The 23,536-nt window shown below is 43.8% G+C and overlaps 1 protein-coding gene across 1 annotated transcript in view; it reads right to left on the bottom strand.

The window, feature by feature from the left end:
* LOC124711695 (UDP-glycosyltransferase UGT5-like) overlaps positions 1–14,819 on the bottom strand; it is a 114,192-nt gene extending 99,373 nt beyond the window's left edge. The window contains exon 1 of the mRNA XM_047241895.1: positions 14,748–14,819. Coding sequence (XP_047097851.1) covers positions 14,748–14,753 — 6 coding nt within the window. The 5' untranslated portion in view covers positions 14,754–14,819. The remainder of the gene's footprint in view (positions 1–14,747) is intronic.
* Positions 14,820–23,536: the final 8,717 nt, after the last annotated feature.

Here is a 23,536-nt window from a genome sequence, read left to right on the forward strand (position 1 = left end):
CGCAACAATTATAGTGCTTAAGCTGTACATTATCAGGGGGTACCAACGTACGGAATGCCAGTTTCAATTAATAGTTCATAAAATCGACACTCAGAAAATATTTTAACCACTTTGAAAATGTCTGAAAATAATCCTTCAAAATCGGAACAAGTTGCTTATTTAAAAAAAAGGTCAGGACAAATTTTAGAGACTCAAAAAACGGGACAATACCGATTAAGCAGGACGTATGGTGACCCTACTCCCATTGTCTATCGCCTGCCTGAGACATCCCTAGTGCGAGCGAAACTCTTTCCACCTGCTGGTCTACTACTCCAGCTGATTGCCCCGCCGCTTTACTGACCGACTCTGTTGCGTCATCCGCCGTCCGAATTGCTTGAGAGAACTTGCATTCTGCCCTGGCTACTTGTAAACGCGCCGTAGCGCCATCACTATGCTCCCGCCTGTCAAACTGCGTCACACTCTCCGCGCCATCTGTCGCTGAGCGGCGACTGCTGCAGCTCGACTTGGCACAGCGCTGAGGTACTTCTGCACTGCACTCATGGTGTTGGAAACCTTTCTTGCGTCTGGGTCATTTACTGTGTTTCTTTACTGCGCCTCAGCATTTCTGGAAAAGGTCAGTGATGAGGACCATTGGCGCGAAAGCAATAATTACCACCAGAATGAAATAACGGGTATAGGAACCAAAGATTGCACGATGATGACAAAAGAGATAACGAACGTTATCAAATCGATATGATGCGAAGGGGAAGAGGTAATTTCAAAAGACATCCAAAACTACTAATATATATGTGAAATTACCACACGTTCTTGGCAGAGATCCAAATAAATCCACTGATAGTAACTCTAAACTATCGTTCGGTTTTATACTTTGCATTGCCCCTCTACTTGTATTGTTAGTAACCTTTGCCCTCTGACATACATCACAGGATTGTAACCGACTAGTTGCTTTCTTTAAAGAATTGATACCAATTTTGGCTACGCTCGCTAACTTTGAAAGGTGGCTACACTGAGTCACAGCGCCAGAGATTGCGCCAAAGAGTATTATTCCGCCGCCTCCACTGGCAGTGCTTGTTCAGAAGTTGTGGTGGTTAGTGCTTTGCTGAGAGGATGTTGATAGCTGTACTATTTGAGGCCATGTCGTGTGCAGTTGTTTTGATGGGCTAGACAGCAGATGTTGTTCAAATGGAGATGTTGTAATGATCAGAGTGTATTTTTAGTCAATATATATGAAGGTAAAAAACATTTTTATTATTTTACAATTTCCTAACTAACAATGCCTCTTGGTCACAGGTTCAGTCAACAAAGCATCTGGCTTGTGTTCATGTATTAGACTGTAATTCGGGTTTCTATGTGCAATTATAGTATTTCAGTTTTATTTAATTAATTCAGTGTAAATGATATTTAAAATATCTTGTCTTATTGAGGATGAACCGTGCCAGATGTGTACGTTGAATCACACTTTCACACACAGAACAGTTACTCTTGTGCTTTGTTGTTCCGTAGTTTTTGTTCGTACCTTTTATAGTTGCTGGGGACTTAATTAATTCCTTTCATTCTTTGTTGTTATTCTATGCAGTCAGATTGTGTACTAATACTAGTCAGGGCCAACCGGTTACGAGACTTCGTATCCGGACATATAGCGACCAAAATTAAAAAATATTTGCATTAAAAAAAATTAAGCCCCCATGCAACTTCTCATAGCACTTCTTTGCACCGCAGTGCCCATAAACCAAATGAAAATAGTCTATCAATTGGGTTTCGTATTGTGATGGACGGCAAATTTGCCATTCTTCACTGTCCTTACTTTGCCTCACGTACAATATTCCTTTAAATATTTTACAAAACTTAGGTATCTGTGGACAATCTGTACTGTCAAATTTGACCTTTACTGATTTCCATACTTCATCATCATTTTGCAATCTCCTCATATTTTTGCAAATAGAAACTATCTTCTTGCTGCCCACTACATCCTTTAAATACAATATTTTGAATGTCCCTTTGCCATGATTATCTTGCACATTTAATCCTTTACCATCTGGTAATCTACACAAAGTGTCTGCTACATTGTTTTCTGTTCCCTTTACATACAGAATTTCGTAATCAATTTGTTGCAGATAAAGAGCCCGACGAGCTAACCTTTGGTTTAACAACCTACAGTTCTTTAAAAATGTAAGTGCTTTATGATCTGTGTGTACAATTAACTTATGTCCCCATAAATAATTACGAAATTTTTTCAGTCCCCAAATTATAGCTAATTCTTCCTTTTCTGAAATTGTGCAATTCCATTCATACCTAGTGAGTGTTCTGCCTGCAAAAGCAATTGTTTTGTGCACAATGCTGCCTTCTTGTTCTACCTCTTGAAATATTTCTACTCCTGCTCTATAGTTACCACTGTCAGTACTTACGTGAAATGGTAGTGACAAATCTGGATGGTGTAACAGGTGTTCTTTAGTAATTCAGTCTTAATTTCTTCAAAACCCTTCTGACATTCCTCCATCCAAATAAACGCACTGTTTTTACGTAACAAATTGTTCAATGCTTCACTGTCAAATGCATGATCTTTAACAAACTTCCTGTAAAATCCCCATAACCCTAAGTATGCCTTTAATTGTTTCTTATTCTTGGGAGGAGGTCACCTTTCAATGGCTTTAAGTTTTTCAGGGTCATTTACAATACCAGTTGTCGTAATAATATGGCCTCAAAATTTTAGTTCTTTTGTTACAAGTTCGCATTTTTTAAATTTCAGAGTCATTCCTCCCTTCTATAAAGCCAGTAACACTTGTTCCAACAGTTCACAGTGTTCCTGCCACTCTTGGGTAGCTATTAACAGATCGTCTACATATATTGGAACTCTAGTACTCAAAGCTCTCCCAAGTACCCAATCCAAAGCACGAATAAATACTGACACTGATGTGTTCAATGCAAATGGCAACACTTTATAATGGTAACACCTTCAGCAAAGACAAAAGCGGTATACTTTCTCGACTCGACACTGAGCTGCACCTGCCAGTAGCTAGCAGTCATGTCAAGGCTAGAGAAATGCCTTACATTACAGAATTTCTGTAGCGTATCGTCGAGAGATTCAGGACAATCAATTTCCTTTTTCAATATTTTATACAGTGTCCTTGCATCAATGACTATCCTCACTGCACCATCCCGTTTGGCCGCAATAAAAAGCGGGTTACTGTATTCGCTATTACTACGCTCAATAATTCCCCATTCTAACATTTTGTCGATTTCTGATTGAACTGTCTGTTTCTTTGCTGCAGGCACTGGATAAGGATGAACAAGAAAAGGTTTGTGTGATAGAATTTCCATTCTGTATTCAAAACATTTTATTCTACATGGTTTGTCCGAAAATACTGTACAATTTTCTTCCAAAATTTGTAACAGTTCCTCCTTTTGTCTTTGATTTAACTCAGGTATACTGTTTACTATGTACTTAATTTCTTCCAACATCTGGCTCAAATGGCTCTGAGCACTATGTTCCTGATGTCATCAGTCCCCTAGGACTTAGAACTACTTAAACCTAACTAACCTAAGGACATCACACACATCCATGCCTGAGGCAAGATTCGAACCTGCGACCGGAGCGGTCGCGCGGTTCGAGACTGAAGCGCCTAGAACCGCTCGGCCACTCCGGCCGGCTCCCAACATCTGTTCTGTACTCTTTCTGCTTCTCTTATGGTAAGCTTCAAACAGTTCAGATGACGCTTCGTTATCTGTTTCTATCTTAATCATCATAGATGTAAAGTCCGCTTCTAACTTGCCGTTCGTTTCCTCAAAACCGATATCCAAATTTACATCCTCTTTTGTTATGTTAACTGTCTCGTTAGCACAATTAATACTCGCCTTTTGTTTGTGCAGCCAATCCACACCTAGGATTACTTCAGTACTATGTTCTTCAATTACTAGGAAGTCATGTGAAAACGTTTGTCCTTTTATCTTAAAGTCGATCAAGATTTGGTTCTTTACCAGTTTGCTCCTTTTCCCAGTAGCACATATAATACCTATTCCTTGGACAGTCATTACTACTATTCTAGGTTTGTTCTCTATGTATTCATAAAACGACTTAGACAATGCGCTAACCTGCGATCCTGTGTTTAATAATGCTCTTAACTTGTAATCATATATTTCAATCGGTCAAATAGTCTGTTTCTTAGACTTCTGTTCCGTATCGCCTTGTCCTTCCCATAACAAGTCCTCATCCACCATTGCATCTTCCCACTAAATGGCGTTCGTTTCCTTTGATTGTACGTCTGGCGGCTCTTTCATCCTTTTGATCGCAGATTCCTTCACGATCTCCTCCTCAATGCCTGACATACTCCGTCATTCAGTTCTCTCTTGTCGTTTTCGGTTCCTTCATCTGTAAATTCTTTCTGTTCTACGTTAGCATCAGTTTTCGTCAATTATCTGCATGAAAGGTTTTCGTTTTCCGTTTCTACTGCCTTTATACAACAAAGTTTTTCGGATAGTCCTCTTACTTCGATTTCAGAGTCATACTTTCTTCGTCTTCTTCCGAGCGAGTTCTTTCTATATCGCTTCCAGTCTCTAGCAAGAATGCTTGTCGTAACTTCTTGGTAAATTCCATGTCATTACTAGTCTCGTAATCCATGCATTGTTGGATTCTTTCGAGAGTAGTAAGATCTTCCTCCTTATTTTCCTTTGCAGTTCTCAGGTCTTTACTAACACAGAGTTTGTTTTCATCCGAACTACTTCCTACATCTTCGGCAATGACAGCTTGCACTTCAAATACACTGTAATCCTTGAGGAGTTCAATTAATCGCACGCATTCATTCTCTTTTAATTCAGGCCTATGACCGACAGCAACACTTTCCCTCATTTCATGGCCGCGGAATGACTCATCAGCAACGCGTAAGATTCCATCTTTCATTGTGCGACTAAGTACGGCTTCCTCCTTTTCAGTCACTCGTGTTCTTTGCACTGTGCTTTTTGTTTTCATTTAATTTGCCAGCTCGCGAACCCTGCGCGGCTCCACTGCAGAATCTTTCCTCCCTTCCTGCTGAGTTCGCCGTTTTGGCGCTACTTTGCGTATCTTTACACTGCTACAGGCCGTCATACAAATTGCTCATTTGTATACGCCATTTACCTATTCCTTCGGACCAATACTCCGTTTCCTTTGCCTCCCATTGTCTATCGCCTGCCTAAGACATTCCTACTGCGACCGAAACTCCTTTCACCTGCTGGTCTACTACCCCAGCTGATTGCCCCGCCGTTTTACTGACCGACTCTGTTGCGTCATCCGCCGTCCGAACTGCTTGAGAGAACTTGCATTTCTGCACTGCGCTCACGATGTTGGAAACCTTCCTTGCGTCTGGGCCATTTACTGTGTTTCTTTACCGCGTCCATCCGACCCTTAACACTCGCGGACTCTAGTTTTCCAAACAATCCAGCGCGGAATAATTGCGCGGTCCATTTTCTCTACCGCGTCTATTAAAATTACCTCTTCCCCTTCGCATCATATCGATTTGAGAACGTTCGTTATCTCTTTTGTCATCATCATACAATCTTTGGTTCCTATTCCCATTATTTCTATTCTTGCGGTACTTATTCTTTTAGCGCCAATGTTCCTCATCGCTGACCTTTCCAGAAACGCTTGAGAACGATTTGTGGTTGCTACCCACATATCTCTTACAATCTTCTGGCAACTTCTGCCAGAGTTTCCAAATAATTTCGGAATCTGATCTACGATTCCTTAAATCAGCTGACTTCCTATGCTAGGACTCACAAAATCCTTTCATGGTCAATTGTTGTTCCTTTCAAACATTTTGACCATTACAACCTCACGCCATAGGCTATTTTGTATGTTTTCGGACCAGTATTCGTCCAAAAATTGTTGCCTAAACGTACTGAAGGACATTTCATCAGTACTCAGGTTTATGCCCCATCTTTTAGCATCTCCTACTAATCCACTAATTACGATGTTGATCTTTTACTGATCGGTGCTATTTTCGGGAAAAAGCCTCTCACAATTTTTTATGAAATCCACAGGGGGTAATCCACTGTGTTTATTGTAAGGGTCAAATTTTTCTTCGCCCTCCAATACTTTGCTATGATTTACTCCCTTTACTACGTAAGAAATGTTGTTCTTAATTTGATTTTCACGGTTGCTAGCCTTCTCCTGAATGCAAGTCGTGTTATTACAGCATTTTGCTTGGCAAAGTTCTACCTGTTTCTTTAGCCCTTTTGCAGTTCCTTGAACAGTATTTCTCAGTTGAGGTATCTGTTCCTTATTCGTCTCAATGATGGTTTCCTTCGCTTGTGAAACCTCCTCTTTCACTTAAGCTTTAACCATAGGTTCGACCTGCTCTTGTATTTTCTCTACTTCTGTCTCAAACCTAGCATTGATTTCAAAGATTTCAGTTTGAATGTTGCTGACATCTTCCTTCAGATCCTTACTGTCACTTTTCATGTTTATTAATTCCTCAGTAAGAAATCCTATTTTATTGTTTACCTTTTCTATCTGTTCAGTTTGTTTTTTAAGCTGTGTATGTACATGTTTTGAGTCTTCTTTAAGTTGTTGTTTCGTGTGTTCTTTAAGCTGTTCATTCTGAGATTTAATTTGCTCAGTTTGCCTTTGAAGCTGTTGTTCTGTTTGAATTTTAAGCTGTTCACTTTGAGATGTAATTTGTTCACTTTGGGATTTGATTTGTTCACTCAAACTTTTGGTCTGTGTCTCTATGTCCATATTAATGCTGTTCAACAAAGCATACGAATCTACTTATGAGTGTGCTTTTTGTTCTGTGTCATTTCCCTGACCCCTGTCTTCCTCTTCAGAATCTAACTTTTCTTTCTTTATCTGGGATGGACTTAACAACATAAAAGTCTGATTTTCCAGATCTATCTGCTGTACCTGTTCCTCTACCAGTGAGAGGGATTCATTTATGTTTTGTTCACTATCACTGTGTACAGAGTTTGTTTCACTATCATCCTCTCTTTCCTGTATTGCACTGCCTAATCTTTATCCATTTTTAACAACTTCTTAAACCACATGTATTCTTCCTAATGACTGTAGCAGATCCGTGCCCCTTCACTTTCTGTACCTTTCTCAAAAGTCGTGGCACGCGGCGCCAAGTGTAATATTCCTCCTTTTGACTTGTGTGTGTTATTTACTGTCCTGATATGTAAAACCAAATGTAATAAGTGCATATATTTTGTATTCTCTGAATTGGTTTACGAAACATACTGTCATGCAAAGGCAACTGTAATATTATTATACTATACTGTTAATAATAAGCAATGTAACAAACCGAAATACAGTTGGCTTTGCATGACAGTATGTTTGTTCATATTTTTTAAAAATTGTTTGTAAATATTTTGTTGAAACTGCTATAGCAGAAGTAGAGACATCTTGTTTGAAGCGAAATCGATACTGAAACTCTTTCATAAGATTAAAATGAATGTACATATTAAGAAAAAGGGTGTAATACACTCCTGGAAATTGAAATAAGAACACCGTGAATTAATTGCCCCAGGAAGGGGAAACTTTATTGACACATTCCTGGGGTCAGATACATCACATGATCACACTGACAGAACCACAGGCACATAGACACAGGCAACAGAGCATGCACAATGTCGGCACTAGTACAGTGTATATCCACCTTTCGCAGCAATGCAGGCTGCTATTCTCCCATGGAGACGATCGTAGAGATGCTGGATGTAGTCCTGTGGAACGGCTTGCCATGCCATTTCCACCTGGCGCCTCAGTTGGACCAGCGTTCGTGCTGGACGTGCAGACCGCGTGAGACGACGCTTCATCCAGTCCCAAACATGCTCAATGGGGGACAGATCCGGAGATCTTGCTGGCCAGGGTAGTTGACTTACACCTTCTAGATCACGTTGGGTGGCACGGGATACATGCGGACGTGCATTGTCCTGTTGGAACAGCAAGTTCCCTTGCCGGTCTAGGAATGGTAGAACGATGGGTTCGATGACGGTTTGGATGTACGGTGCACTATTCAGTGTCCCCTCGACGATCACCAGTGGTGTACGGCCAGTGTAGGAGATCGCTCCCCACACCATGATGCCGGGTGTTGGCCCTGTGTGCCTCGGTCGCATGCAGTCCTGATTGTGGCGCTCACCTGCACGGCGCCAAACACGCATACGACCATCATTGGCACCAAGGCAGAAGCGACTCTCATCGCTGAAGACGATACGTCTCCATTCGTCCCTCCATTCACGCCTGTCGCGACACCACTGGAGGCGGGCTGCATGATGTTGGGGCGTGAGCGGAAGACGGCCTAACGGTGTGCGGGACCGTAGCCCAGGTTCATGGAGACGGTTGCGAGTGGTCCTCGCCGATACCCCAGGAGCAACAGTGTCCCTAATTTGCTGGGAAGTGGCGGTGCGGTCCCCTACGGCACTGCGTAGGATCCTACGGTCTTGGCGTGCATCCGTGCGTCGCTGCGGTCCGGTCCCAGGTCGACGGGCACGTGCACCTTCCGCCGACCACTGGCGACAACATCGATGTACTGTGGAGACCTCACGCCCCACGTGTTGAGCAATTCGGCGGTACGTCCACCCGGCCTCCCGCATGCCCACTATACGCCCTCGCTCAAAGTCCGTCAACTGCACATACGGTTCACGTCCACGCTGTCGCGGCATGCTACCAGTGTTAAAGACTGCGATGGAGCTCCGTATGCCACGGCAAACTGGCTGACACTGACGGCGGCGGTGCACAAATGCTGCGCAGCTAGCGCCATTCGACGGCCAACACCGCGGTTCCTGGTGTGTCCGCTGTGCCGCGCGTGTGATCATTGCTTGTACAGCCCTCTCGCAGTGTCCGGAGCAAGTATGGTGGGTCTGACACACCGGTGTCAATGTGTTCTTTTTTCTATTTCCAGGAGTGTATTTACTTTTAGATATTGTAAGAACATCTATTTGTTATAATTATTAAATGTAAAACCGTGCTATAATGTAATTATGTATGTAATAGTTACTGGCACTCATTTAGGGCTGTATGAGATATGTGTAGTATAAAAGATGGAGTAGTTCCGTCAGGAACGAAAAGCTGTGTAAGTGTAGGAAAAGGTGGGAGCGGAAACGTTTAGCGCGCTTTGGTGGGCTCGAACAAAGTCAGTCGGTGGCCAGTGATCTTAGAGGCAGCACGTGCAGCGCCAGCATAGTGTGGAGTTCGCCATATTGTCGCATCTTGCCTCAGTTGGAAATTGCAGTTTATCACTGCCTGGTATGGGGAGAAAAACGGGCTGTTGATTATAAGATGCATCATCGCTATGAAGAGGAAATAGGTCCGACATGGATAACTTCTATTAGCCGTTCTGATATTAATGCAGTTGTTGCCATCAACGCTACAGTCGCTGATCACAGCTTACAGGGTACGACATTTTAGCTATGTATTATAGTGTGTGCCAGGAAGTTGAAATGTGCTTTAAGAATAATAACCATCATCCAGATTAACAATTGTGTCCACCTGGTAATTTATCCCGCTCATAAAACAAGCAGGATCCTAACGTGGTACATGAAAATTCCGAGTCACCTGTGTTCAGCCAAGACTGTGAAATCTTTAATATATTGCAGGCAAATCAGTGAAATAATTAATGGAAAGAATAACTGAGAATTTCATAATTTACATTGCTATTATTTTCTGTGTTAAAATGATTACGTAAGGTTATGCCAGATTCAGAGGCCACTTTAGATAAATTGTTTGCTGCTTTCACATTCCGTATTAATGAAAGGAAATACTAAGTTGATGATTAATGGTGATAAATAGTAACGTTAAACTGTTTATAGTGAATCAATGAAATGTTGAGTACCAAATATGTTGATGTAGAATCCCCCGCATGTCCAAATTTACATTTGCTCTCATGAAATCAGTCTGTTTAAGCAATTGGGTACTGTAGTTTTGTTTCGAGCGGCTACACTTTTCTTGTATTGCTGAACCATCTTTTATCTAAATCTAAAGTGAAGTGTGTTAGGTAAGTAGAGAGTTGCAATTTTTCTGCTGTCCTACTCAGCTTCATTACGTGTGACTAATTAGACTGGCGAATAACAGTGCACCAACAACCACATATGTTGTTATCGATGCGAATAGCAGTCTAACTACTGTTATTTTCCATACCTCTGAACTAATGACTTATTTTAAGAAACGAGTTAAAGTCCGATGCTTATTCCTTAGGTTAACACACAATGTTATTACACTTGTTATTGTGGTTTTGCTGTCCGGATAGGCAACTCTATTTCTGTTTGTTACATTGCTTATTATTAACAGTATAGTATAAGAATATTACAGTTGGCTTTGCATGACAGTATGTTTTGTAAACCAATTCATAGAATACAAAATACACGCAGGTATTACATTTGGTTCTACATATCAAGACAGTAAATAACACACACAACATCAGGAGGAATATTGCAAACTGGTATTATTATTTTTCCTTTTATTACATAGCCACTCCCTTCGAGCTTTTGCTCTCACTTACAGACATTACAGGAACATATATTACATTTTACGCTGAAACATAACTTGCGTAATTCAGATTCAATCAAACAGTCCACAGACTATTGTGTCTGTATGAAGAAGGAGCACCAGAGGGACGATAGGTATAAAATTGCTTGTAGTTTAACTCAGTAATTTGTTTTGTTATAGCGACAGAAGTTTGTGTGTGTAAAACATCCACTGAAAGAAAAGAACCACGAACTGCGTCACTGTGTTACAAAATAAAATATAACACTTACCTGCAGTGTAGTACACCTGCAGTGTAGTAAAGATTTGACAACAGTATTTAATCTGAGTCAATATGGCCAGAATGAAAGTAGATAAAAATGTAGCTACATAAAATCAAAATTCTGTGCCCCTTTTTTAGTTGTGTTGAAGACTTTACAGTTCACGTTTTATTATAATATGACCAGCCAGTAATGGGACTATCAAGATTTTCGACAACCCCAGTACCTATTCAGAGAATGTTATCTTTTACAAGCTGGTATGTGAACACATTTGGCTCTGTATGCGAACGACTGTACCTTGAATAGGGTGTCTAAGGGAGCCGTCACAGTATTCAGTGTTAAAGACTCAAACACAAGGATTCTATCTTTTACAGCAACTTTATCCTCACAGCTCCCTCATTTTACCTTCCCTTTGAATGTGGTAACCAGCGTTTCTCGACGTCTAACACACAACCTGTTTGAAATGAAGGCCTCATTGCCACAATCTCGACTTACTTGGCGGCAACTTTACGCACACTGAACGCACACTGCTGGTACGAGAGAAGACAGCTACGCCACACTATAGTGCGCGTCATTTACGACGGCGGCCGAGTTTAGGTTTGTTCTGCACATCTGACGTCACAAAACACAGTCAGCCAATGAGCAGAGAACGACGTTGCCAGAGCTCGACTGCAGTGCAGTGCATGGACGAGTGTCTTCAGTTTTAGAAACGTTCAGTCATAAATAAAGTAATTGAACAAAAGCAATGTCTTGATAGCATTCTTTATACCAATTGCTTCATATTCTATTAATTAATTAAACCAAACAAGCAATAAGCCTCCTAATTCAGGCGATAGCAAAGAAATTCATTCTCACTAACCGCTTTTTCGCAATAAAGAACAGCGGTAATTGTTTATTTCCTATTGTACTTCGACAAAACGGGAGTAATTCACAGTCATACCAACAGTGTTTGTCGGTATTTAGAGTGATTCTTTAAAGTAATCCAGGATTTCTGTTGAATGACGAGCTACGTTAGTGTAAAGGTAAAGGTGTTTAGCTGCTAAGCAAAAGGTTCTAAGTTCTAACCTTGTTTGATGCTTAATGTTTTCTTCATTTAAAAACAATATCGATGTGTCTGACTTCATGAATTTTATTCGTTTGAATGTAATTTTTTGAAATTTCTAGTGGCAACTAAAATCGACCTTACGGAAAGAATACGCTGTGGACATTTTCTTCTGCAAACTCTTCAAAATTTCGTGCAATGGTTTGCTACATTTAATGCTGCACAATAACTGCGTTGAACATCGAAACAAAAATGAGTCTTTTATGGGGGGAAGGTATCAGTTAAGAAAATGTGTAAAATCAAATTTTTGGGCCAAATAGTTTTTGTGAAATCGAATGATAAGTGTGTCAAAGCAGTCGGAACACCACGTGTCTGCACAGGCGAGCAGTGCAATAATGACAAAATCGCGCACAGCGTGGAATGCGGAGAGCACGTCTCTGTAGCAGCGAAAGGGTTAATGCGGCCGTGGTGGCTTTACTTCATGAACTGCGCGCTCCCCCCGAAACGTAAGCTTGCAAACTACAGGGTGAGTCACCTAAAGTTACCGCTGGATATATTTCGTAAACCACATCAAATACTGACGAACCGATTCCACAGACCGAACGTGAGGAGAGGGACTAGTGTAATTGTTTAATACAAACCATACAAAAATGCACGGAAGTATGTTTTTTAACACTAACCTACGTTTTTTTAAATGGAACCACGTTAGTTTTGTTAGCACATCTGAACATATAAACAAATAGGTAATCAGTGCCGTTTGTTGCATTGTAAAATGTTAATTACATCCGGAGATATTGTAACCTAAAGTTGACGCTTGAAACCTCCGACGTTCAGTTGCGTGTTGTAACAAACACGGGCCACGGTCGGCGAGCAGCATCTGCAGGGACATGTTTACGATGACGACCGTGTTCACGAGTGTGGCTGTAGTGCACTGTTGTGGTTTGGTCTAGCTGTCGCAGTGTCCGCATGTAGCGCTTGCTGCCATTGTTATTCTGCATTCGTCTCCGCACGCAGACCAACTGTAGTACACCGTGTTACCAGACGTCTGTGATAGTGTAGTGTTGTAGGAACTGTGACCATGGTGTATTCGAACTCTGAAAAGGCGGAGATGATACTCATCTATGGCGAGTGTCGACGAAATGCAGCTGAAGCCTGCAGGGTGTATGCAGAACGGTACCCGGACAGAGAGCATCCAACGTGCCGCACATTGCAAAACATCTACCGCCAACTGTACGCAAACGGGTCCGTAACAGGCCCGTCACAGGAGAAGCGGGTGCAGTTGGTGTGTTAGCTGCTGTTGCCATGAACCCACACATGAGTACACGGGACATTGCGAGAGCCGGTGGATTGAGTCAAAGTAGTGTCATGCGCATACTGCATCGTCACCGCTTTCACCCGTTTCACGTGTCGCTACATCAGCAATTACATGGTGATGACTTTAATCATCGAGTGCAATTCTGTCAGTGGGCATTAACAGAGAATGCGTTGCAGTTCTACCTGTTTACCGATGAATCGGGTTTCACAAACCACGGGGCAGTGAATCGACGGAACATGCATTACTGGTCCATGGACAATCCTCGCTGGTTCAGACAGGTAGAGCGACAGCGACCGTGGACTGTAAATGTATGGTGCGGAATCATTGGCGACCACCTCATTGGTCCTCACTTCATTGCAGGGGCCCAAACAACTGCAACATACATAGCGTTTCTACAGAATAATCTGCCAACGTTGCTCGAAAATGTCCCACTGGAAACGCGTCGACGTATGTGGTATCAGCATGATGGTGCACCTGCACATTCCGCAATTAACAGTAGGCTGACACTTGACAGGATGTTCGACGGGCGTTTCATAGGACGTGGAGGTTCAAATGGTTCAAATGGCTCTGAGTACTATGGGACTTAACTGCTGTGGTCATCAGTCCCCTAGAACTTAGAACTACTTAAAACTAACTAACCTAAGGACATCACACACATCCATGCCCGAGGCAGGATTCGAACCTGCGACGTAGCGGTTGCGCGGTTCCAGACTGTAGCGCCTTTAACCGCCCGGCCACTCCGGCCGGCGGACGTGGAGGACCCATAAATTGGCCAGCCCGTTCTCCTGATCTTACACATCTGGACTTCTTTCTGTGGGGTACGTTAAAGGAGAATGTGTACCGTGATGTGCCTACAACCCCAGAGGATATGAAACAACGTATTGTGGCAGCCTGCGGCGACATTACACCAGATGTACTGCGGCGTGTACGACGTTCATTACGCCAGAGATTGCAATTGTGTGCAGCAAATGATGGCCACCACATTGAACATCTATTGGCCTGACATGTCGGGACACACTCTATTCCACTCCGTAATTGAAAACGGAAACCACGTGTGTAGGTGTTCCTCACCCCTCATGGTCATGCACATGTGCGTCAGTGAAAAAGACCAATAAAAAGGTGTTAGCATGTGGACGTAATGTGCTGTTCCAGTCTCTTCTGTACCTAAGGTCCATCACCGTTCCCTTTGGATCCCTACGTAATTCGGTGCTCTCCGATACACACGATCGAACAGCGGAGGAGTGGTACTCAAGCGCCAACTTTAGGTTACAATATCTCCGGATGTGATTAACATGTTACAATGCAACAAACGGCGCTGATTACGTATTTGTTTATATGTTCAGTTGCGCTAACAAAACTAACGGGGTTCCATTTAAAAAAAACCTTGGTTTGTGTTAAAAAACATACTTCCGTGCATTATTTTCTGGTTTGTATTAACCAATTACACTAGCCCCTCTCCTCACGTTCGGTCTGTGGAATCGATTCGTCAGTATTTGATGTGGTTTACGAAATATATCCAGCGGTAATGTTACGTGACTCACCCTGTATACTATACTATGGCGCTGCTTCTCTTGGCGCGTGCAACTGGCAACGCAGCCATCTCCCGCGTCTGGGCGGGCATGCGCGAGCCGCCAAGATAAAAGAATTGAACTATAGTTTTCTTGAGCAGTGCTGCTCACTTACTTGCATTGTGGGCCGGTGTTCCCGTGCAGCCCTGCAGTCTAGGAACGCGGTTTGTACTGCTGCGCTGCTGCCGCCGAATGAAGGCCGACTGACCCGAGCGCCTTCACTGCTCGCTGGCTGCAATGAACTGACCTTGGCAGGAGCCGCCTCAGCCGCGTCCCACAGCGACACCACGCTCACGTGACTGCACGGAGAGCCAAACTGTCAAATGACACGCGACTGCAACAATACGCCCTGTGGCTGTCGTGTGCGCTACAATTAGCTCTCCAGCGTCTTCCCGCTCTCCCCTGTTGAAATTTTAAGAGCTGATTGTCGATTTGTTTGCACGTCGAGCGTCGATAGCGTTTAAACGTTGGACTAGATGATCGATCACTTACCTTTGTCAGCTTGCATAACGGTATGACTGCACGAATTTTTTAAACAAAACGTGTTTTCTGGCGTCTCTTCGTTTACGAATAAAATCCATCGTGTGCGGAATGGCACTTGACTTTCATTGTCTTTATGCTTTGCAGACTTTTGTTTTTTATAGCATTTGTAGACATGGAGAAAGCTTTTGACTATGTTGACTGGAATTCTCTCTTTCAAATTATGAAGATGACAGGGGTAAAATAGAGGGAGTGAAAGACTATCTACAATTTCTGCAAAAACCAGCTGGAGTCGAGGGGCATGAAAGGGAAGCATTGGTTGGGAAGAGAGTGAGACAGGGTTGTAGCCTAACCCCGATGTTATTCAATCTGTATATTGAACAAGCAGTAAAGGAAACAAAAGAAAAATTGGGAGTAGGAATTAAATTCCAGGGAAAAGAAATAAAAAGATTGAGCTTTAACAACGAAATTGTAATTCTGTCAGAGACAGCAAAGGACCTGGAAGGCCAGTTGAACGGAATGGATGCGGTCTTGAAAGGATCATACAAGATGAACATCAACAAAAGCAAAACGAGGATAATGGAATGTAGTCGAATTAACTCAGGTGATGCTGAGGGAATTAGTTTAGGTTCAAATGGCTCTGAGCACTATGGGACTCAACCGCAGAGGTCATTAGTCCCCTAGAACGTAGAACTAGTTACACCTAACTAACCTAAGGACATCACAAACATCCATGCCCGAGACAGGATTCGAACCTGCGACCGTAGCGGTCTTGCGGTTCCAGACTGCAGCGCCTTTAACCGCACGGCCACTTCGGCCGGCAATTAGTTTAGGAAATGAGATACTTAAAGTGGTAGATGAGGTTTGCTATTTGGGGAGCAAAATAACTGATGATTGTAGGGAGGATATAAAATGCAGATTGGCAATGGCGAGAAATGCGTTTCTGATGAAGAGAAATTTGTTAACATCAAATACACATTTAAATGCCAGGGAGTCTTTTATTTGAAAGTATTCGTATGGAGTGTAGCCATTATGGAGGCGAAACTTGGTCAATAGACAAGAAGAGAATAGAAACTTTCGAAATGTGGTGCTACAGAAGAATGTTGAACATTAGACGGGTAGATCACGTAAATAATGTGGAGGTACTGGATAGAATTCGGGTGAAGAGTGTGCCACAACTTGACTAGAAGGAGGGATCGGTTGGTAGGACATGTTCTGAGACATCAAGGGGTCACCAGTTTAGTACTGGAGTGAACCGTGGGGGGTAAAAATCGTAGAGGGAGACCAAGAGATGAATACAGTAAGCAGATTCAGAAGGATGTAGGCTGCAGTAGGTACTGGGAGATGAAGAAGCTTCCACAGGATAGAGTAGCATGGAGATCTGCATCAAACCAGTCTCAGGACTGAAGACCACAAGAAGAACATCGTTTGTGTTGTACGACAGCGATCCTTTCACAGTTCTTTCTTTCCAAAACACTATCCAAAGTTTTGGTAACTGCTGTCACAATTGTCTTCAGTTTTCTCAATATGAAACATAAAAACCACTTCCACTATGTGAACCAACAAACAATGCTGGAATAAATCAATTTGTGTCACCAGTTCCAGACCAAGGCTTTTCATTCAGTGAAACAACAATTCGCTTACCAATGGATGCTGACAGATACAGCCTTTGTCACCAATCGTCATCGATCAGAAATGAGAGCCCTGGATGTATACACCAGACTCCAGTCAGTCTGACCCTGGAATTTGCTGCCTGTTACTGCGCATGCACCACCACACATACACAGCCCGCTGCCGACTATATAAATTCACTAGTGGCTGGTACCTAGTAGAGGGCAGGCGATCGTAGTTATGAGACATTGTTGTCTAATCAATTTGGCAGAAATGTTTGTTGAAGGATCACTGTGACCGAGGAGTGCACATTGTGTAGCTGTTCCGTCGCTCAGTGCGAGGCACATTCATGTGAAAATGGCTCGTAGAAACGACGTTTTACTAATGGAAGATGCTGTATTGGAAGCACTGTTAGAAGAACTCAGTCGTGAAAGGTACTTAAATGAATATCCTGATGGAAGGGACTGCAAAGTTGTCGCTCCTGCAGCAGTTACGGACAATGCCGAAGCCGACCAGTCCGCTGAATCTCCAGGCAGCGCTGGAGAACACTCAGACGCCCGAGGTAAGAATGGTCATTGGTGGAGAGCGGCTGTCGCTAATAGAAGTGGTAGGCCAGTTGCCGATAACATGGTAGCCCATATTCCAGGTGTTAAAGGCAATGCGAAGGGCCATAGAATTTACTGATCGATCAGTTAGTTGTAGGAAAACTTTCCACATTCATCAACAAAAATATTCAAGGTACGAGTGTACAAGGGTCTGGTCAGAGCCACGCTCATGTGACGAATCACGGAGACGTTCTTGCTCGCATAGGTCTTTGTACTACCCTGGAAGACTACCGAAAATCAGTGAACTAAATTTAGAAAATTTATGGTCTCACGATTTTGCGAGTGCATTGTTTCACACGGCAATGAGTGTAAGGCGCTTCAAATTTCTCTCAGCTTTTTTTTTTCTTTATTGTGATTTCATTCCCCTGCCCCATATGGGCAGGGGAGGGCTGTCATCGGCACAATCCGTCGCTCTTCAGCCGAGAGACACGACAACTAAAACAAGAATAAAATGATACATGCATAAGGAGATAAAAAAGGGGAACATAAAACGGAGTAAGGGGAGAAAATGGAGGTAAAAAGACATGGACATGTAGACGTTCATGGGGGACAGTTAAAAAAGTCACCAGAAAGTTAAAAAACACAGTTGGCGATTCTTGAAACACAGAGAAGACACTGAATGCGCATGCACAGGTTAAAAGTTGGCCACAGTATTAAAAACACTCCGAAACAACACACTTAAAACCCACTTGGAGCACACACGACGAAGAGTAAAACTACCAGGTGGGACCTGCCGAGGGAAAGGTCAGAGAGGATGGAAAAGGAGGGGAGAGCATGGGGCAGCTGAGGAAGCGGCGGGATGAAGAGAGGAGGGGCAACTGTGGGTTCACGAAGAGGCAGGAGACACGTGGGGCGGGAGAGAAAAGGGAAGACAGGGCAGGAGGGAGCGCAGAGACGCTGAAATGAGGCACAAGAGATGGAGGGGGGAGTAGGAAGGGAAAGCCGCTCAGAAGGAGGGAGGTGGAGGAGAGGGAGCCCTGAGAAGGAGGCAGGAAGAGGGGGTTAGAGTTGGTAGGAAGGGTAGATGTCAGGGCGAAGCTCATCATCCGGGAGGGCTAGACGGTGGAAGTTGTGTTGGGAAAGGAGATGGAGGGTGTGGAGATGGAGAGAGGGAGGGACACAACGGTAAAGGCGCGGCAACTGGTTGGGAGTGGAGAGGAAGGGAGACACCAGGGGGTGAGGGGGATCAAGGCGGCGGACAATATATAGTGTGTGGATGTGTTCAAGGAAAAGGAGAAGGTGGGGGAAGGGGATGAGGTCATAGAGGATGCGCGTGGGGGACGGAAGGCGGATGCGGAAGGCGAGGCGGAGTGCATGGCGTTCGAGGATTTGGAGGGCTTTATAGAACCGGGGAGGGGCAGAAATCCAAGCGATGCTGGCATAACAAAGGATGGGGCGGATCATGGATTTGTAGGTGTGAAGGATGGTGGAAGGATGCAGACCCCACGTCCGGCCGGACAGGAGTTTCAGGAGGCGGAGGCGGTTGTGAGCTTTGTTTTGGATGGTAAGGAGATGGGGAGTCCAGGTGAGGTGGCGGTCGCATGTGAGGCCAAGGTATTTGAGGGTAGGAGTGAGGTGGATAGGACGGCCATAAATGGTGAGGTAGACATCATGGAGGCGGAAGGAGCGGGTGGTGCGGCCTATGATGATCGCCTGGGCCTTGGAGGGATTAACACGGAGGAACCACTGGTTGCACCAAGCGGTGAATTGGTCAAGGTGGGTTTGGAGGGTACGTTGGGACCGTTGAAGGGTAGGATAGAGGGCTAGGAAGGCGGTTCATCAGCGATTTCTCTCAGCTTGTCTAAGATTGGATGACAAAAGTACAAGGGCAGAAGGCGGAGAGTACATAAACTGGCTCCTATCAAGGGTCTGTGGAATACGTTTGTAAGTAACTGCAAAACATTATACAGTCCGCATGCTTACCGTACTATACAGGGAGGTCCACTGATAGTGACTGGGCCAAATGTCTCACGAAATAATCATCAAACGAAAAAACTACAAAGAACGAAACTCGTCTAGTTTGAAGGGGGAAACCAGATGGCGCTATGCTTGGCCCGCTAGATGGCGCTGCCATATGTCAAACGAATATCAACTGCGTTTTTTAAAACAGGAACCCCCATCTTTAATTACATATTCGTGATAGATGGCGCTGTAATAGTCACAAACGTATAAGTACGTGGTATCACGTAACATTCCGCCAGTGCGGACGGTATTTGCTTCGCGATACACTACCCGTGTTAAAATGGACCATTTACCAATTGCGGAAAACGTCCATATCGTGTTGATGTATGGCTATTGTGATCAAAATGCCCAACGGGCGTGTGCTATGAATGATGCTCGGTATCCTGGACGACATCATCCAAGTGTCCGAACCGTTCGGCGGGTAGTTACATTATTCAAGGAAACAGGAAGTGTTAAACCACATGTGAAACGTCAACCACGACCTGCAACAAATGATGATGCCCAAGTAGGTATTTTAGCTGCTGTCGCGGCTAATCCGCACATCAGTAGCAGACAAACCGCGCGAGAATCGGGAATCTCAAAAACGTCGGTGTTGAGAATGCTACATCAACATCGATTGCACCCGTACCATATTTCTATGCACCAGGAATTTCACGGCGACGACTTTGAACGTCGTGTACAGTTCTGCCACTGGGCACAAGAGAAATTACGGGACGATGACAGATTTTTTCCACGCGTTCTATTTAGCGACGAACCGTCATTCACCAACAGCGGTAACGTAAACCGGCATAATATGCACTATTGGGCAACGGAAAATCCACGATGGCTGCAACAAGTGGAACATAGCGACCCTGGCGGGTTAGTGTATGGTGCGGCATTATGGGAGGAAGGATAATTGGCTCCCATTTTATCGATAGCAATCTAAATGGTGCAATGTATGCTGATTTCCTACGTAATGTTCTACCGATGTTACTAAAAGATGTTTCACTGCATGAAGAACGGCGATGTACCTCCAACATGATGGATGTCCGGCACATAGCTCGCGTGCAGTTGAAGCGGTATTGAATAGCATATTTCATGACAGGTGGATTGGTCGTCGAAGCACCATACCATGGCCCGCAGGTTCACCGGATCTGACGTCCCCGGATTTCTTTCTGTGGGGAAAGTTGAAGGATATTTGCTATCGTGATCCACCGGCAACGCCTGACAACATGCGTCAGCGCATTGTCAATGCATGTGCGAACATTACGGAAGGCGAACTACTCGCTGTTGAGAGGAATGTCGTTACACGTATTGCCGAATGCAATGAGCTTGACGGACATCATTTTGAGCATTTATTGCCTTGATGTGGTGTTTACCGGTAATCACGCTGTAACAGCATGCGTTCTCAGAAACGATAAGTTCACAAAGGTACATGTATCACATTGGAACGACCGAAATAAAATGTTCAAACGTACCTACGTTGTGTATTTTAATTTAAAAAACCTACCTGTTACCAACTGTTCGTCTAAAATTGTGAGCCATATGTTTGTGACTATTACAGCGCCATCTATCACAAAGCGAAAAAAGTGATCCAACTAAAGCATTCATACTTCTTTACCTACTAAACGAATATGCAATGAAAAATGGCGGTTCCTATTAAAAAAAAAAACGCAGTCGATATCGGTTTGACCTATGGCAGCGCCATCTAGCAGGCCAACCATAGCGCCATCTGGTTTCCCCCTTTAAGCTAGACAAGTTTCGTTCTTTGTAGTTTTTCCGTTTGGCGCTTATTTCGTGAGATATTTGGCCCGGTCACGATCAATGGACAACCATGTATATGTGCGGCTTGTTGGTTTCTTGCACCGTTGCCCTTTCGGGATCTATAGACCACAGAAACCAAATAAATGTGGCATGAAAATTGAAACGATAAATGAATCCAGGGCATATTATATGATAAATGGTGAAGGGTACCCTGGTGCAAACGAATCTGTAGCGGAATAATATGAAAAAAAATAATGCTTCTGAACCAATACACGATAAAAATCGAAATATGTCCAAGGAAATTGGTTCATGAGTGTACCTATAGGAGTCCGTATGCTGGCCTCTTACAAATGAACTATTCGGGCACGCTCAGGAAAACTAACGCGAGATATTGCCTTTATTTTTAATTTTTTTAGAAACCCAGAACGTACATGTGACGATTTCGGCCAGAAGAAGACCGTTCTGTCTTATACAGAGGAAAAATAGGGTAATCCTCCTTTTGTCAACGATGCTTAGGGACTTCACTGCTGATGGAAAAATTGGGAAACTACAGACGGCGGTTGTGCGTAATATGACCGAGGCAGGAACGGATGCTTTTCATCAGTTACGCAGCACATCTTCCGTGCCGAAAGAGTAATAGCATTGTCCGCTTCGCCTGCGATTCGCCGTGATGGATCGGAGAGGTATAAGTGCAACGATACTGTGAAGAGAAGAATTTCGCAAGCGCCTGGCAGTGGACACTCCCGAAACTCTGCATGTTGTGATTTCAAAGCGCAAGAGGTATTTCACGTGCCCATACTGGAAGGACAGGGAAACGTCATTGGTACAAGGCAAATGCAGCGAGTTGTACTTGTGGCAAGATTGCGGAAATAATCACCGAGTGGATTTATGAATAAATGAGAACATCTCAAAATATTTTTGTATTATACAGGGTGACAATTACTGAACTATATGAAATAAAATGGGCAGAACTTCTGAACGGTTTGCATAGGACGTTCAAACTGTACAGTTCGCCGCGGGGCATGACGGGAATTAGTATGCGCAGTACGGTTTGGTTTAGCGACGAAGCCCACTTTCATTTGGATGGGTTCTACTACATCTGCATCTACATCCATATTGTTCGCGGAAAGAAGGATTGTCGGTATGCCTCTGTGTGGGCTCTAATCTCTCTGATTTTATCCTCATGGTCTCTTCGCGAGATGTACGTAGGAGGGAGCAACATACTGCTTGACTCCTCGGTGAAGGTATGTTCTCGAAACTTCAACAAAAGCCCGTACCGAGCTACTGAGCGTCTCTCCTGCAGAGTCTTCCACTGGAGTTTATCTATCATCTCCGTAACGCTTTCGAGATTACTAAATGATCCTGTAACGAAGCGCGCTGCTCTCCGTTGGATCTTCTCTATCTCTTCTATCAACCCTATCTGGTACGGACCCCACACTGCAGAGCAGTATTCAATCAGTGGGCGAACAAGTGTACTGTAACCCACTTCCTTTGTTTTCGGATTGCATTTCCTTAGGATTCTTCCAATGAATCTCAGTCTGGCATCTGTTTTACCGACGATCAACTTCATATGATCATTCCATTTTAAATCACTCCTAATGCGTACTCACAGATAATTTATGGAATTAACTGCTTCCAGTTGCTGACCTGCTATATTGTAGGTAAATGATAAGGGATCTTTCTTTCTATGTATTCGCAGCACATTACACTTGTCTACATTGAGATTCAATTGCCATTCCCTGCACCATGCGTCGATTCGCTGCAGATCCTCCTGAATTTCGGTACAATTTTCCATTGTTACAACCTCTCGATACACCACAGCATCATCCGCAAAAAGCCTCAGTGAACTTCCGATGTCATTCACAAGGTCATTTATGTATATCGTGAATAGCAACGGTCCTACGACACTCCCCTGCGGCACACCTGAAATCACTCTTACTTCGGAAGACTTCTGTCCATTGAGAATGACATGCTGCGTTCTGTTATCTAGCAACTCTTCAATCCAATCACACAATTGGTCTGGTAGTCCATATGCTCTTACTTTGTTCATTAAACGACTGTGGGGAACTGTATCGAACGCCTTGCGGAAGTCAAGAAACACGGCATCTACCTGGGAACCCGTGTCTATGGCCCTCTGAGTCTCGTGGACGAATAGCGCCAGCTGGGTTTCACACGATCGTCTCTTTCGAAACCCATGCTGATTCCTACAGAGTAGATTTCTAGTCTCCAGAAAAGTCATTATACTCGAACATAATACGTGTTCCAAAATTCTACAACTGATCGACGTTAGAGATATAGGTCTATAGTTCTGCACATCTGTTCGACGTCCCTTCTTGAAAACAGGGATGACCTGTGCCCTTTTCTAATCCTTTGGAACGCTACGCTCTTCTAGAGACCTACGGTAAACCGCTGAAAGAAGGGGGGCAAGTTCCTTCGCGTACTCTGTGTAAAATCGAACTGGTATCCCATCAGGTAGAGCGGCCTTTCCTCTTTTGAGCGATTT

This window comes from Schistocerca piceifrons, chromosome 8, assembly GCF_021461385.2.
Source record: "Schistocerca piceifrons isolate TAMUIC-IGC-003096 chromosome 8, iqSchPice1.1, whole genome shotgun sequence".
Lineage (NCBI taxonomy): Eukaryota > Metazoa > Arthropoda > Insecta > Orthoptera > Acrididae > Schistocerca > Schistocerca piceifrons.